General features: G+C 35.7%; 1 protein-coding gene across 3 annotated transcripts; it reads right to left on the reverse strand.

Moving 5' to 3' along the window:
• Nucleotides 1–291: 291 nt before the first annotated feature.
• On the reverse strand, nt 292–16,821 carry fzr (fizzy and cell division cycle 20 related). 3 transcript variants are annotated; one of them, XM_017161923.3, is made up of 5 exons: nt 16,560–16,821; nt 13,333–13,718; nt 10,531–10,783; nt 1,842–2,075; nt 292–1,767 (listed from the first exon to the last, which is right to left on the reverse strand). In XM_017161923.3, exons 2-5 carry the CDS (start codon nt 13,452–13,454, stop codon nt 940–942), a joined length of 1,437 nt encoding a protein of 478 aa, XP_017017412.1. In that variant the 5' UTR covers nt 13,455–13,718; nt 16,560–16,821; the 3' UTR covers nt 292–939. The 3 variants fall into 3 exon arrangements, with proteins under 3 accessions (XP_017017412.1, XP_017017413.1, XP_070144271.1); XM_017161924.3 differs by lacking the exon at nt 16,560–16,821 and adding an exon at nt 14,473–14,656; XM_070288170.1 differs by lacking the exons at nt 10,531–10,783; nt 13,333–13,718; nt 16,560–16,821 and adding an exon at nt 2,271–2,372.
• Nucleotides 16,822–17,756: the final 935 nt, after the last annotated feature.

Genomic DNA, 17,756 nt, shown 5'->3' on the forward strand with positions numbered 1-17,756 from the left:
AATGCATTTTTTGATAAATTTTGGTCGATTTCAAACCTCAATAAAATCCTTTTTTTTATCCCCAAATTTTAGGGGGTTGGCCAACGCCCCTGCGGAGTCACAGATGAAGCGCAGCGTCCGCAGCAGTAAAAAAAGTGCAGAAGGAAATCGACAAAAGCTTAAGGGCAGGCAAAAGCTCGCTGCTGTGAAACCCCTTGTTTGTGGTGGTTCAGGTCTCCGCTTAGTTGTGAATACAACCAAGCTAGACTTAATTTTTAAATAAAAAAAAAATTAAAACAACGTTTTTGTGGGCACCTTTTTTAACTTGTATAAATTTATTTAAATATACATATTTTTTTGTGTATCTTTTGGGATGAATGAATGTGAGTGAGTGAGTGAATAATTCAAATTTCTCCTATGTCCTAAGCAAAAAAAATAGAGATATTTGTGTGAAAGTAGCTCTAATTAGGTGTACCAAAAAAAATTTATGTATAATATATATATATATATATATAGGTATATATAAAACAATACAATTTAGTTGAACACTACTAAGTGAGTGTGTGTGTGTGTGTGTGTAAAGTTATTACAAGCTAGAATTTAGGCTTAATGTAGACTTAGTTCCGGATTCATTCCTTCAGTTCTGCTGTTGCTCTGGTTTCCTATTTAAAATGTTACTACATAACCTGCTAGACTTAACTTAAATTTGTTTAAACTATTGCTGCTGCGACTGCCTGCAAAATGTACTAAACGAGCGCCGTGCGGATGATCGTTTTACCATAGATAAAAGAGCTTGATTAGTTGGGATTAGTTGGTTTGCTGATTGGTTTTAGTTGCTTGCTTCGATTTGCATGTGTGTGTATTGGGTTGCTGTTGCGGTTGTGTTGTGTGTTGCCTTTGGCCTTTTTGCCTTTTGCCTCGCTTCAGTCTTCGCGTCCTTGCTATTATATTGTCCTTCTTCTATCTGATGTTGGCAAACAGATTCAGCACCGATTTGTTCTCCTTCTGGCTACGCGCCTTGCTAAACACATTCCAAAAGCGCAATGTCTCATCCCCGGCGCCAGTGACAATGGCCTCGCCATCGGGACTTAGAGCCAAATAGAGGACCCTGTACGAATGGCCCGTCAGCTTGGCCACCTGTGTCAGCGATGGGTACTTCCATACCAAAATCTGATTCTGCGAGTAACCGTGCGTGGAGACCAGCTCCGATGAGTGCTTAGACCAGGCCAGATTGCACACCTGCGATCCAGTGTCCACGCACTGCATGGGCTGGCCGGTTAGAGTGTTCCAGAAGCGGATGCATCGATCCGCTGTACCGCCGCCGCTGGCCAACAGTCCATGGTGGTGCGGTGACCAGGCAATAGCCTTCACCGCCGCCATATGTTCTGTATACGATTGCACCGGATTCACCGAATGCTGATTCCATACGTACAAACGATTGTCGTTGCCGCCGCTGGCCAAATATTGATTATCTGGCGACCATTTCAGGCCGCAAACCTCCTGACGATGGCCAGCCAAGCGGCGTTCCGATTGCAATTGCGGCGTTCTTGTATCCCGCTGTATAATCCAACGATCCCGCGAACCACTGGACAGGATGTCACTATTCCAGGCCAGGGCACCCACACGCGCCGAATGGCCATTTAGCTTATTGATCTGCTTGTTGGCCGCCACATCCCAGACGGTCACGTAGCCGTGATGAGTGCCCACCGCCACGGTATTGCCGCGCTCGTTCCACGATACCGACGTCACCGTGTTTGCATCCGGACTGAGATCACACAGGCGGGTTACCTATCAAAGAGTAAAAGGATTCATTAGGATGATGGTGGCAGAGAAAGAGAGAGAGAGAGAGCTGGGACACTAACCTGGCTGGTGCAGGCACTCCAAAGGTAGACACAGCTACCCAGACCCACGGCCAATACATTCTGCGAGGACCAATCAACCAGGTTCAAATAGAAGTCATCTTGCAGCTCGGGCGCATCGAGGACCTTGAAGGGTATTCGGGAGATCTTTCTGGTGGCCTTGCGGGGCGAACGTAGCAGCTTCTGGCTCTTGGCGCTGACTGGGGACAGTGAGTAGGGGCACTCGCCATTGTAATCCTGCAGGAAGAGAGAGAGGCAAAAATATAAGATAAGTTGGGGGTAAGTTATTACTTTGGCTCGATTCAATTAGCTGGCCGTTCCGGTTGTCGCTGCAGCCAACCAAGAAATTGCCAAGTGCTCCGCCTCCTCCTCCCTCCCCCCTCGATGGGAAAAAAGTAAAGGGAGTTTGTTTTTTGTTTGCGAGCCGCGTACTTGGCGTTCGGCAATTAACGTCGCGGTGCTAAAACGCTGCGACCGCGTCAAAGTCTCCCATGTCCGCCCCGTTCCCTGGGTCTTCATATGCGTCTCCAATCTCTAACCCTTCTCTTTCGGCACTGACAACAAAAATTGGAAGCTTGTATTGGTATTTAATCCTAAATTTCTGAATGAAGAAGAATCGAGTTACTTAAGAAACCAAAATAAATGATATCTCAAGTTAATCCTCATCGTTGAAAATCTATCGATTTTATATCGATATTTTATCGTTGGGATATATGTGCGACAAATAAATATAAATATAGTGTTTAAAACCATATAATCGGAAAAGGTAGAAAAATTAAAGTAAAATGGATAATATTGTTAATTTAATGTTAAAAATCTATATTTTTTATACATAAAATTTCAATATACATTTTTACAATATGTTATATTTCATATTGCTAAAAAAAAAAAATTTTTTTTATTGATTTTTTATGTGAAATTTTTCTACTTTCTTTTTGAAAAATTTTAGTTTATCAAAATTGTACAGAATATAATATTTTCGATATTTATCGATAAAATCAATATTTTAATGTGATATTTTTCTATATTTAAATTTAAGATATATTAAATATGCGATTGTAGATATTTGTAATAACCCAATCTAAAACCTAACCCTAAATTTAATAAAAATTCGTTAAATATAATAGAAAAAATCATTTTTATATGGGAAATTTTTTAAAACACAACAGAAACCCTATAAGCATTCATACGGCTGCGGCAAACAAAGCCCTAGAATTGCTTATTTTGCATGCTGTAAAGACAGGCACCCATTTTTCGTCGAGTGTAGACCTTGTAATTCGCATTTGGCACGCATTTCGCCTCACTGGTAGCTCTGGGCCTCTAGTTTGCCATAGAAAATGCGGGCAGGGAAGTGTGTTAAGCGTATGCTTATAGTATTCCATGAGAGGCCAGTCCAGTAATTTAGCAACAACAAAAATTCAGCTTCACACCTTTTCACCCCCCTTTTTTTTTAGTTTTTTTTTATTGTATTTTTTTCTTACGCAAGAAATTACATTAAAAATGCGTGAGTCCAACGAGCGAAATTGTGCGTGCCAACGAAATGCAATGTGGAAATTGGGAAGTTGCTGCCGAGAAACCATTTGGGGAAAGAGTTGGAAAATGCAAATCAAATGGCTGGAGAAGTGTGCTCAAAAATCGGAAGAATAGCTTTCGCTGGAATACAATGCCAAAGAAAATAAGAACATTCTAAATGCATTCAAGCGATGTAAATATATTCAAAAAGTGAACTCTTATTGCTTGAATCGAATTTGTTGCTCTATTTCGGGTTTTAATTTATGGATTATATTAAAATTTAAATGTATTTAGCATTATTATATCATTATATTATTATACCCTTGCAGGGTATTATAATTTCAGTCATAAGTTTGCAACGCAGTGAAGGAGACGTTTCCGACCCTATAAAGTATATATATTCTTCATCAGCATCAACAGCCGAGTCGATCTAGCCATGTCCGTCTGTCCACCTGTCCGTTTCTACGCAAACTAGTCCCTCAGTTTTAAAGCTATCTGAATGAAACTTTGCATATAGTCTTCTATATACTCTCACTGCTATATATGTCGGAACGGGCCGGATCGGACGACTATATCATATAGCTGCCATACAAATGTTCGATAAATTTTTAGAAAACAAATTATAACTTTGTTGTTTTTCAATATTTTTGCACCATTTTTTAGATATGCCCATTTTATATTATTTCTGAATTTTGGTAAAAATTTTATGAAAATCAGACGATTATATGATATAGCTGCCATAGGAACGATCGGGAAATTAATAGGAATAAAGTTATAGCTTCGTAGTTTTTCCACGTATTTTTATCTACTCTGAGATATAAGCTTTTTTTATTATTCCAGAATTTTGGTATAAATTTCATAAAAATCGGACAACTATATCTTATAGCTGCCATAGAAGCGATCGGTAAATGTATAAAATATGTAAAGCTGGGAATGTAAAACTGTAACTGTCAAACTGTAAACATAATAAGTATAGGTAAACTGTAATGAAACTCTGTTTTGTGAGTGTTTTCAACATTTATATCTATAATATAAACATCAAAACCAATCTGCAAGGGTATACAAACTTCGGCGTGCCGAAGTTAGCTTCCTTTCTTGTTTAATAATCATTTAATTAATAATAATAATAATCAAGAAGCCTTTGTAGTGAATGTAGAGAACAATGAGTCTATTGATTTAAAATTTTCGAATATTTAACCATTTCTTTTTAAATGTTCAAGAATTAATATATAAAACTAATGCCTGTATCAAGCTTAGACTCACTTTTATATTTAATTTTAATATTTTTAATATTTTAATATATAAAACTAATAATATTTTTAATATTATAATATATAAAACTAATAACTGTGTTCAGCTTTTATTTTTTAAAATTAGCTAAACTTAACTCAAAAGTGTCGAAAATTTTTGGGATTAGCATTTGTCATTCTGGGTTGGTCAGGTTCGTTGGTATCAATTGCGATAAAGCAAGCAAACATCCCGGTAAACACAGGCCGTTGAAAGATAAAAAGGGGTGAATATGTACACGTAGCTATCTCTCTCGGTTAAAAGTTAACTTTATATATATATATTTACGTATATATAGCTTGTATATACAGCTTTTCCCCCCCACTGAAGTGGACCGAGGGTGTGCTTTGACCCGCCTGAAAAGGGGGGTCATATTCCTGCATTCGAAAAAGCACTTGACGTCAGCCCCCTCTTAATTCGTTTAGCAAATTAAAATTTAATTCAATTAACAGAAGGCACAAACAGAACTTAATTACAAACTGAGAGGCGGCATGGGGATTTTTGGGTATTACTTTTTCGTATTTTAATAGAAGACTCGAAAGAGAAGCGTGTGCGTGTGTGGAGCCCTTAATGATCGCTTAACACTTTTGGCTCTCCTTCTCCAAGACAAAGGAAATAAAATTATAAAAGAAATCACAAGCCAACAATTTAATGGCTCTCGGGGTCTTTGCTTCCATTTTTCTGGGAATGGAAACACTTATAAAAGGCAGTTAAAATAGCTGCGTGGTCTGGACATTAAATTTAAATGTTTTTCGATGCAAAGGAAAAAATAGAAAAGAAAAAAATGAACAAAAAGTTAAGGCTTAAGCCTATTAGAAATTCAATTGTTAAAACGCTTAAAACAACCAACAACAAACGCTGACAAATGACAAGAGGAAATCCGTCAGCTTGTAAACTGATTAAAATCGCACACGGGCGGTACTTTTTTATTAAAAAAAAAAAAAAAGATTGCCCTGTTTTGGGTTAACATTTTGCTTTTTACATTTAAAACTGTTTTTTTTTTAATTTTTAAAGAGTTTAAGCCTTGTTTTAAAAAGCTACTCAACTTAGGTGTAAATTATAGGCTTAAGAACATGTTGCTAGTGACATGTTGCAGGAAATATGTTGCTTTTTAGCAACATTTTCTTATGCCTTTCGTCAGGTTAAATTTTAGTTTTTCGTACTATTCAGTCTTGTTTCTTTTAATTTTAAGTCCAAAGATAACAAAAAATATTTAAATAATGTTTAATTAAATATTTTTTATACATTTAAAATTGTTAATTATTTTAACAAAGTAATCATATATGTATACATATTTTTTAGAGAAATATTCATTTCATTTATAAGGTTAATAAATAAATATGTTACTTATAAAAATATTTATTCCCTTTTTTTGTCTCTATTAATCAATTTCGATATAATAGAAATTTTTTATGTTTACTGTCAACCTATTTATTTATTTAATTAACAATGACTTGTTAAATAACCAGAAGCCAGCACACTATAGTACAGTATGAGGCAAAACAGTATGGCTCATTCATTCATTTCCAACAGCAAACACCAAACAAAAGACAAAAATGTGAGCAGCTTAAAAATGCCAACAATAAAAAAATATATATATATTTATATATAAGATGTATATGTATAAATAAAACTTGCCGGCCGGCATTTGTTGTTTTCATCTCAGATTTTTTTTATATTTACTCTCTTTTTTGCTTTATTTTTTTGTGGCTTGTGGGCGGCGCTTGGAGGCAAGCTTATAAATTAAACAAATAAACAACCAACCAGCAGCGAGAACGGCAGAGAAAAACAAAAAAACAAAATAAAAAAGCCCGATGCTAAGAGAGTGAGGAAAAGGGTTAAGCCATGAACCTGTCGCTGCGATCGGTTGGGACCAACTTAATCACTTTGCTGCCACGAAAATAGTCATCGCCACTCCGCTGCTGCTAATGTGATGCTAATGCAAATGTCTGCTGCATAAATTAATAATTATAATAACAATAAAACGAACCATACCAAATGGGCAAAGAGTCGGTGGTCTTCTATAATTCCACTTAATGGCTATTCGAAATGGCCAGGCACAGGTATCAAGCAGGTGAATCCTGAGAGTTTTGTAATTAAAAACCAAAAATTAACTAGCACGAATATCTTAACTAGAAGAAACGAGCAGAAAATAAGCTAAGAAAATACATTTATTTTGCAACTAGCAATTAATTATTATATTAAATTACTAGAAAATATCAAATAGAAAGAGCTATGTTTTATTTAAATTTATTTTCTTGCAAAACTAATCTATAATAGGCTATGCTCAACATGTTGCTAAAAACATTTACTTAGCAACATGTTTGATTTAAGTTTATTTTTTAGCTTTCTTAGTTGTAAGGTGTCTTTTTTAATTCTTAATCATTTAACAACTTAAAAAAACCCACAAAATTAATTATTTTTAATACAAAACTGAACTTGTAACTTTTATATTTATATACATAACTGCTTAGCAACATGTCCCTGAAAACATTTTTAGTTTTTTAACTTTCTTACTTTTTAAAGATGTAATTGTTAGGTTCCAATCATTGTACAATTAAATAAATAAATTTAAGTCATAATTTTCAATACTTGTTATGTAAATTTTTTATTTACTTTTGATATCTAACTGCTTAGCAACATTTTCTCAAGCTAAATTTATAGATTTTATTATAACTCGAAGAACACATAAAAACCAAGGGTTAGTTAAAGTTAGAAAATGCTTTTTAATTTATATAAATAATATTTGAGCAAGTTCTTTAATTTCTATCTTTAATTTTATTTAAAATATAAAATTAAAATTAATTTGTGGGTGCAGTTATAAGTGGAATGTTCTCGTTATTAATTTTTTTTTTTTTTTTAGTAAAAACATTTTTTGTATAACTTCTTCAACAAATTCCCCGCACACAATGGTCAGCTATTCATTGAAAAACTTGAAGAAAAGAAACAATTCTTTTAGACACTCGCGTTGACTCGTCAATGAACCCAAATAAACCGAAACTCGAAAAAACCGAGAAACCAATCCCCAAAAACGTCTACAAAAGTGTTGAGACCATATATTTTGGGCCACTTCCTCCGCCTGAACTACTGGAAAGAAAATAATAGGGGGTTGGGCTCGGGCCCCCGCACAGCACAATCCACATAATTTATGACAATAACTTTGCGACCGCACATAATTGAATTACATATTGTTTGTTGTGACCACAAAAAAAACAAAATATTAAAAAAAAAAAAACCTAAAAAGTCAGGGAGTCGAGGGGAGTGGCCCAATATGTTTGCGTGTTAATTGTGTGGGCGTGATGTAGATGAATTACCTCCGATTTGTGGGTGAGTAATTGCCGGGGGGACACAAAATCGAAGCACTTGGCCAATTGGCAAGCCACCATTAGGCCCAAAAACCAAGTCGACCAAGCTGCGATCGCAATTAATCACCACAGAGCAGCGGAGAATATATATATGTATAAACTTTTGGGTTAGAGATAGAGAGAGATCCCAGCTATTGACTCAAGTGTCGTTTTAGACCACTGAAGTAGTAGTTGAAGATGAACGTACGGTCCGGTCTAACCACTTCAAGTTGCTTTTCTTGCTTTCCATAATTTATATCATGTTATACCCTTTTTTTTATGGGCAGCGATCACAGGTTTTTACACCTTATGCATGAAAAATTACCATTTTTGCATTAATAAAAGCAATAATTCTTTTGAAAAGTATTGTTATATGGAAATTGATGTGTTACATTTGAATTAGGGATGTATTTCGAGAGGAAAAGCTCGATATTTTATAACGCTTTCAATATTTAATCGAAAATTATCGTTTATTTTGATATATCGAAATTTAAAATGTTGTTCAACTATCGATATTCTCTAAATATATATATATTTTTTACTGTTCTGATATAGTAAACAGAATAAAGACCTATTGCACTTATATAGCAGCTTTAAAATATCGTTTTATGTTATCGACCTTTTGATTTATGTATCGAGATTTCGATTAATAATCGATTTATGGATGTTTTCTGTCATTCTTAATGTAAACGTGATATTACAATAAATTAGTAGAAACAATATTTTATAGGTAAAGATCGATGCTTTACCATTTTTTTTTTTTGAACCTTAAATATCTATACGTCTTTTACAATTAATGTTGATATAAATTCCCTTCTTGTTGAAACTTCAATACAAAATAAACGCTTGGAGATATTTGCTTTAAAGTATAAAAAGAATTCCAGGAAAAGTTTGTAACCCTATTCAGTTTTCAGTAAATAAATAAATGAGGTATTCAATTAATTGTATTTTTATTTCTTTTTCAAGATACATATCTATTCGTTATATAAAGAGTATTGGATGTTTCGTTGTCACCTGGCCTGATTTATGATTAAAAGACTCGATTTGAAGTGTGTTTGCTTGGTTGTGTGTGTCTTTCGGCATTGCTCACTTATTTGTTTCCAAAACTGACGGAATTTGACTCTGGCATTGTTATTTTTGTTATTATTGTGATTTGCTGTTGGCTTCTTTGGCTTCTGCGGCTGGCTGGCTGGCTGGCAACGTGTCAACTGTCAAAAATCAGTCAAAGCAAAAAAAATAGAAGGGCCACAAGAGACGAACGGACGGACGTGACCCACACGTTTACACAAATATATATGCTTGCTTATATTTCTTTAAAAAAAAATTTATTTTTGAGCCGCCAATTGAGGCAACATAAATCTGATAAGCAAGCAAATATGTCAGGTGAGCAGCAGTAATAATAATTATGATGATGATGATGATGGGGGTATAGCAGCAACATTGATGGGAGAGATCACCGGCGAAGCCACAAATCTAATGACAAGTGGCAATAGTTGTCTTTATGGTTACCTTTCCTCACATTTCATTGCTGCCCGAGATCTTTTTTGGAGCGACACTTGAACAATCAAACCATATACATAGCACATTTGGACCATTTGAGGCTGGTGATCCATTGTTTATATATGTACTTTGTATATAAAGATCTGGAAACACGTTGGCGATCATCATCATCTCGCGCTCATTGGGAATCGAAAATAGAGTGTGTTAACCTCATGGCCTCCGCCAGTAGTTTTCTCTAGCCTAGGCCGAAAAAGGCAATGAGTTTTTCACAGAAACCAAACCGGTTTACTTCTTCTATCTTTCTTGGTTAGATCAATAGATGGATGGTTGGAGAGACAGAGACACAGAGAGAGAGAGAGAGAGAGAGAGAGAGAGAGAGAGGGGAGAGGTGGAAAAAGATGAGATCTGAATGCTGGTGAAAAGAGTTTTTCCAGCCGGAAAAATGCCTTTAGATTGGAGTTCAAGCTTAACAGAAGAATTTGTAGATCTAAGATCAAGATCTAAGAATCAAAGATCTATTATAACATAGATCCTTTATCTAAATATATATTTTATTCCTTTATATTGTTATATTTCCTTTATGTAACTTGTATTTTTTAGTGTAATCACCACATCTTCAAAAGCATTTCAAATTTAAAGATTTGGCCTTTGGAAGAAATCAAAAGAGATATCCCACGATCCCAATGGTTCATTCAACCTCCCCGCCTGTTGTGATCTTTTTTGCAATCAAGAAACGTACAAGAAAACCTCAATTAGCACCGACTGCAAATTCAATTAAATGCATTCTGCAGCACACAATAGAGAGAACCCAAGGAACTTCAATCAAAAGTCAAATGCGGTGACCTTAGAGGAGAACTTAGAGACCGAAGCAACGGAAATTCTCTCCTTGAGGTAGACTTGACTTGACCTGTAAGAGTCTTTTTGAGTTTTAGGAGCTTGGTATCACTCGTAGCCTCTACTATATTTCTTAGTTCAGTTTCAGTTTAGTCAAGTGAGTGGAAGTAAAAAAAAAAAAAAAAGAAGTTGAGGAAACTGGAAACCAAACTCACCTGTTTGGTGGGTGACTGATACTTGAAGAGACTCCGCTTGGCCGCCGGTGTGTAGGCGTTCTCATTGCGCTCCTCGCCGGCGGTCTTCACATCGTCAATGGCCGTTCCGAGGAGCTCGTTCTTGAGAAGGCAGGAGTAGGCAAGACTATCGCGTGCCGTCTCCCCACAGTCCCGCTGCTTCTTGCTCGTCTGCGGTGAGTTGTCATTGGATTTGTTGATCGAGGCGAAGTTCGTCTGCCAGTTGTTGTTCGCTCTGCGGTAAAATAAAAGATAGCATTTATACATATTATAGTAGGAAAAGGAAAAACACGAAAATGTTAATGCAAATGCGAAATGAAAATGCCATTAATTATGGCCAGAACCAGAGAAAACTCTAGCTACCAGACAAGGGCTTAGCCAATGGGGGGGGGGTTTCTTGGAGAGTTTTTATTATTTAAAAATATTTTTTTTAGAAATGAAAGAATATTATATACTAAAAGTGAGAGTTTTTAAAGAAAGAGAATTTAATTTTTGTTTTTTTCTTTTTTTTGTAAAAGAAAAACCAGAAAATATTGATATATCGATACTTTATCGATATTTTAAAAGAAAATCGATATATAAATTAATATTTTATCGGGAGCTTAATATATCGGATCAAAAAAAAGGTAAATATAAAAAATCAATAATATTTTTTTATCTAACTATTTATAATATTTATACGTAAACATTAAAATCGATTTAATATTAATCCTGCTTACTTTCTATTTAAAAAATTTCAAATTTATTAAAGTTAATAAAACTTTCGATATAATTTCTATTTTCTATCGATAGTTATCACTTTTTTTTATTAAAAAGCGTTTTCACTAAACCCTTTTCAGCGACGCCTATGCCCATGACTTTGCCTTGTTGCAGCACTGAGAAACTAAAGAACATCAAAAAATGCTTTGGCCTTACATTAATAATTTATATAAATATATATAAAAAGAAAGACAATCCACAGTGGAAGCGTGATAGAAGCGCAGACTAAATAAATTTATGCAATAACGTTCAAATTCAATTTAGCCATATAGTCTGGCTGGCTGGCTGGCTGGCAGCCCCCCTTAGCCTCATACAATACAATTGTTATTATTTCTACCCCATTAAACATAAAAAACGTGTGCAACGTGCAAAAAAATATATATATTATTGACGGTCGAATTGTGCAAAATTTGCACAAAAAAACAAAAGGTGACAAAGTCATACAAATAATAATCATTTTGCCATGAAATTTGTCCAAGTGTGAGAGAATTTTTGTGTGGCATTTGTCAGGTTTTTTTTTGGGTTATAACTTCCCCACCCCACCCCACTGCAGTGCAACTGCTTAGGAATGCAATAAGCGTTGCGGTAAACCCTCTCCACCTCTCACCCCTTTTTGATTATCTGACAAACGCATTTGAAGTGCTCACTTCCACCTCGAATAAATCAAAATTTCACAAGCTGGAGGCCTCTGGGGGGGGGGGCTCGGAAACAAAAAATATATACAAATATAAAAGCATATTTTGTACGACAATTCAATTAAAAAGAAGGCTCAGGTTGACAGGAAACTGCGCTCTGTGTAACCGGAAGTATAATTACGTTTCTACGCAAATTAAAAAATGTTTCGTTATTTATCTCTTCTTTAACTTCCACTGAACCTGTCGTGAGTGTGTCTTTCGGCTCATTCTTGAACCCCAAAGAGTTGACCCAAAAGTTCAAATTTCCGGGTTTTCCCATGAAGTTGTCGTTAGTAACACAAAGTCTCTGTGCTTGTCTTCTTGTGAACTCATTAGCGAATCAAGGAGATATAATTTTGGGGTAAAGTATATAATTTATATATATTTATAGAGTTCAGAGTTACTTATATTATCTTTGCTATAAAATATATACAATCTCCTTTCAAAAATAACATTTAAACTTTAAAAATTATATTAGTTTCTTTCCCTAAACATTTAGGCTTCGATAAATCAATCTTAAAAACTTAAAAATTACTTAGATAACTTTATAAAATCTGTCTTTATCATTTAAACTTATTAAAAAAAAAAAAAAAATATATGTGTAGTAGTTCCTTTCTAAAATCTAAAAGTCTAAAATTATGTTGTGTTTCATGTTTGTTGGCTTTTTGTTGCTATTTATTGTCTTTTACTGCTATTACCGTTAGCTAAACGAGGCCCAGCCAGGCGGGAAATTCATAATTTTTTTCTTTTTGTTTTGTATCCGCTGCTGTTTATTCTTTGTTGTACTTTTTGCCTTGTAAACGGAAAAGATGACGTAGCAGAATGAAAAAGCTTGCGGGCAAAGGTTAATGAACTTTGGCCAAAATTTTCTAAAGAAATTACGAAAATATTATAAAGGTATTATAGATAAAGTATCCATGAGATACACTTGGTTTTGAATTGAGTATTTAGTTGAAATTTGTACAGTTACATTATTTACTGAATAAAATGCTTGTTAAGATTTAAGCAATATTATTTAAAGTCGTTATATATAATATATTTAAAAAAAAAATTATATATTATTACAAAAGTATTTACTAAAGCAAATGCTCATTAGTTTTTAAAAATTATTATTTATAGTCGATTTATGTTATATATTATTATAGTTTTAAGTCATATATTAACTTTAATACACACATTTTTAAATTGAATAACTGATTAAATAAATAATTTAATAATAATTTAATTTTTAAATTTAAAAATAATAATAAAAAATCACATAAACTTTTTTTTATAGAAATAAAGCCTTGGACATATTTAAATACAATCATAATATCCCTTAATTTCTTTAAAAATCCTTTAAAAAACTCACCTGCAAGGTATAAAGCGATCCAGGGATGTGGGCGTGGTGGAAGATTCTAAATTATCAAACAGATTCCGGGCCACGGGACTGCAGTGCTTCAGGATGCGTTTCTCATATTCGGGACTAAACATTTTACCGGCTGCGTAACGCTAGCCGCGTGTCTGGTGTTTTAATTACACTCAGAAAAATAACACACACAAAACCAAACAAAAAAATATGGCAGTATCAAGACCACCAAACAATTAAATTTATATAGAATACAAAACGAAAAAAAAAAAAAAACAAAATAATTAAGTAATGTCTTAAGTCCGAACTCCAACAAGTTGCTTTAGGCGCCGTAGTAAGTCTCCGATGTGAGTAGAAAATATATATATATATAGTTATATATGCGAGTGCTGCAAATAAAATAAAAGAGAGAAGATACAACATAAATAATTAGAATGGTGTGGTGTTCCTTTCGCATTTAAATAAAATTGTAATTTATTTGTGGTGTTTTTCGTGTTTCTTATTTAATTTTTTTTATTTTTTGCTACGACGACAGTTTGGCTTTAAGGCCATTAATCAACGTCTGGTAGTGGGATTGGGCTTTGGGCATTGGGCCCGGCTAATCAGCCCCGAAATTGCCTTTCTATTTTCGGCTCTTTTTCGCACCCATTCCGTTTGGGGGCGTATCAATCACAGAATAGAATTAGGGGGCCTCCACTGTTGCCTGTCATGTATTTTGGATGTATCTTCTCTCAGTTGCGCTGTGCATACGGAAGAATGTAATAAACGGCTGGATCGAAGCCAGAGATACCCTTAAAGATACTGTATCTAATAGAAAAACAAGGCTAAACCCAATAGTATGGAGTTTTGTGAACTTTCTGGTTGAAAATAAACCTGGTAAAAGCAGCAGATACAGCTAATTAGTGATCTATTGCAGATTCTTTTACCAAATTTCTCCATACTTCTATTAATATATAGTTTATGGCCCCTTCGTGTCTGACTGTAATTAATTTATGGGCGTTAAGTGTTGCTTGTTTGCGGCGGGTGCAAGATCTCTCTGTTTTTCCTCTCTCTCTCTCTCTCTCTGGGTAGGTGTTTCTTTTCCTCATTATTTTCATTTCGTTTTTTCCCCGCTGACCACAAAAGCGTAACCAGAAAACTTACTCAGGCCAAACACTTCCGCATTGAGGCTGCCAGAAGAAGCTACTAATGCCGCTCAATGTTGGTTGGTTACTTGATTTTTCATTCGTGACTATGGCCAGATTTTGTTTATAGAAAATATATATAGATTTAATATATAGTGAATATGACTGACGTCTGAATGTTTTGGAGAACGAGACTAGACTGAACATGATGAGTCCCGGTAAACAGGTAAACGACAGGTTACTGGACTGATCTGAACCGGAGAGCTAGATTCACTTATCGGTCGGCTGTTGGCGGGGGCTTCCCTTCCGACTTTACGGAGTTACTGTAGGGGTGTAGATAAAGCTGTGTGTGTTGACTCGCAGGTACCGCCCTCGTTTGGCAGGTACTGGGAACCCTGATAAGACCCGCGCTCACAAAGTAAACATTCATTTCCCAAGCCAACTCATACGAATAATCCATGACTCAAGCCCCGGGACACCACATAATTAAAGCCTGTTCGGTCATGTCGGAGTCGGCTGATAAGCGCGAAATGGAGCGAGTATTCAGATATTAGTTGTATAAATAATACTATAATCCAGAGGGTCTCTGGGGAGGCAAGGGGTTCTTGGAGTTGGGTTGCATCACAGCCCCCGTTTGGTCGTGTGAAAGTCGCAGATTGGGGTTCGATTCGGTTGTTAAAAAAATAAATCTCCCAGGGGTTTCAAGTTCAATTCAAATATTCTACAATAAACAGTCTTGTCTTTCAATTGCAGAAGGGTAATTGCATTCGCAGAAATTGAGTAGGCAACCGATGAATGATCAGTGTTTGCGGTCAGTTTGTTTATTGTAGAATTTCCACTGGGAATCCGGGAAATGTGTAGTTAATTAAAGAACACAATCAGAAATCATTGTAGTAAATTAAAGGGTTTAAAAAAAGCTTTAAAAAAATATAAGTATAAAAAAAGAACAATTTTTTTTTACTTTTTTACAATAAAAAAATAAAAATATTATATTATACCAACAAAATGGTATATTTTTTTTGGAGGGTGATCAAACAGTGCAGTGCCACCCCCTTTGACACGCTCATGACTTTGCTCTCTCCTTCGGTGACACGTCAACGGGGGAGAGTCACTTTCCCGCATATTGTCCCCTCGCTCACTCCGCCTAACTCTCCCACGTTACCACATACTCCCTCTCCCTCTCTCACTCGCTCTATCCCTTTCTATGCACTGATCAAGGACAATGAACTTGGCCTGCTGCCATCCCTTTCCCTCTGCCGTTGATCTACGACACCCTGTTTAGTTATGTGCTTGCGTGTTATGCTTGTACTATTTTTAGGGTGCCTCTGACTTCCAAGAGTTTGGGATTCGTCGATAATCTTTGAATTTTTTATTTCCCATGAACACACATGCCGAAGGTCAAGAAGATAATCAGCTCTGTGGGAGAAGAAAATTCCAGTGGCTATAAATAAAATTAAGCAAGCGTCAACCGACCGCAAGGGGATGTGGTCTGCAAGTTGATTCTTTACCTCGCTTTATTTTCTTCACTTCTTATCACACCACACACGGCCAGAGCCATGATAACGGGCCACAGACAACAACAAAAGCAGCAGCAGCAGTCTCAGCCTTCAACCCCCCTTGTGAGCCGGAGAGAGGGGATGGAGAGAGAGAGAGGGTGTGCTCGTGTCTCATGGAGAATAATCGATGGCTAGAGCCGAAGAAAATTATGTCAAGGACATCAAATCGGCTAAAATACACTGACTTCAATTTATTTAACTTAACAATTTGCAGGCACAGCCACTATTATAGCCACGGTTAAAGCAAATACTATTTATTGTTATTGCTTTTACTATTCCTATTGAGCAGGGGAGAGGGAGATCGTCGATGCCGTGCGCTCGCGCTTACGCTATGCTCGCGCTCTCTCGCTCGCACACAATGTACAGCTAGCTAATAGTGCAGCGTGTGGCAATGGAAAAAAAAAGAAGAAGAGCGCAAGACGGTTATCTGTGCCAGACGTAACTGTTAAAACCGCACATGCACACACACACGCATACACTGGCACTTAGTTGGTGCCTTGCACTTTGGTAGATGTTTTAACTCTTAGATACTTCTCCAATTCACACTTACTTCGGAGAGTTTTACGCGCTAAACACTGGAAAAACGGTTAATTTTGATTCCACAGACGCGACGCGAGATGCTACGATGCGTTGCGACGCGGACGCTTTGGTTTGCCGCTCCAAACTCCGGAAAACCAGGCAACTCCCGCTCCGGGGGTGGTTACTGTTGTTGTTTGGAGTTACGCTACTACGACTGCTGGTGGGCGGCGGTGCTCGACGGGCGGTTTCGGCGTCTGCGGTACTGCGCGAGTCTGTCGTTTACAACAAAAGGCACCGATTTTTTTTCTCAAGCGTTTTTCTCTGCCGACGTCGCGTCGCGAACAGCTGATGGTCGATTGCTCTTCGCTGCTATCGATGGCACTATCGATAGAGAAAGAGCGAGCTGAAAGATATCGATATTGTTTTCGAAAAAAGGCGTTAGAATTGAATTATTGAAATGTTATGAATTCACTTCATTCTGAGATACAATTCAATTCTATATTCTATATATATTATATTCTAATGAAAGCCATGTCAACGTGTATTTTATTAAATTAATTTATTCCGATTACCTTGTGTAATTTTTTTATTTCGCTTTTTCCATTGCTTGAATAGAAGTTTATTTAATGTTAAAAATACAATTTATATTTTCAATTTGGTTAATTTAAACAAATGAACTGAGATTGCTATGGTATCGATAGCACTATCGATAATATTGTAAACTCAACTATCGATTGTAATCGTATCTATGTTGCTTAATTAAAAATAAACTCAGAGTATGACCGAGAATTTTGCTCCTTGCGTAATAATTTCATCCATTTAAAATTTAAAATTTAACAACTGCTAACGATAGTTATTGTTTCGGCCTATCACAGACGCAAACCTCTTACCATGACGCCCTCTGCTGGCTGCCTGAAAGCGAGCTCCCTCTGGCGGCTATCACTAACAACTTTTAGTTAGCAGCAGAAGTTTACAGAGGCTGTAAATTAACAGCAGTGAATTACAGAAATGATTTAACAGTAAAAATTATTACAAAAAAACACAAAATTGATATTTTTCTTAAAATCGTTAAAAAAAACTATGAAGAAGGTGTCAGTTTTAACATCTTTACATACTTAAGTAAGTAGGATATTTATAATATCAAATGTGATGTTAACTGTAATCCTTGAAAATAAATCATAAAAAAAAACATTCATTTTAGACACTTTGTAGCTTTCTTAAAGGGGTA

This window comes from Drosophila kikkawai, chromosome X (genome assembly GCF_030179895.1).
Source record: "Drosophila kikkawai strain 14028-0561.14 chromosome X, DkikHiC1v2, whole genome shotgun sequence".
In the NCBI taxonomy this organism is placed as follows: Eukaryota; Metazoa; Arthropoda; class Insecta; order Diptera; family Drosophilidae; genus Drosophila; species Drosophila kikkawai.

Excerpts from the sequence above, each read along its gene's own strand:
- fzr (XM_017161923.3), bottom strand. The coding sequence starts at position 13,454 with ATGTTTAGTCCCGAATATGAGAAACGCATCCTGAAGCACTGCAGTCCC. Across the intron at positions 10,784-13,332 it reads GATCGCTTTATACCTTGCAG|AGCGAACAACAACTGGCAGA; the intron begins GTGAGTTTTTTA and ends ATTTTACCGCAG. Across the intron at positions 1,768-1,841 it reads GGAGTGCCTGCACCAGCCAG|GTAACCCGCCTGTGTGATCT; the intron begins GTTAGTGTCCCA and ends ACTCTTTGATAG.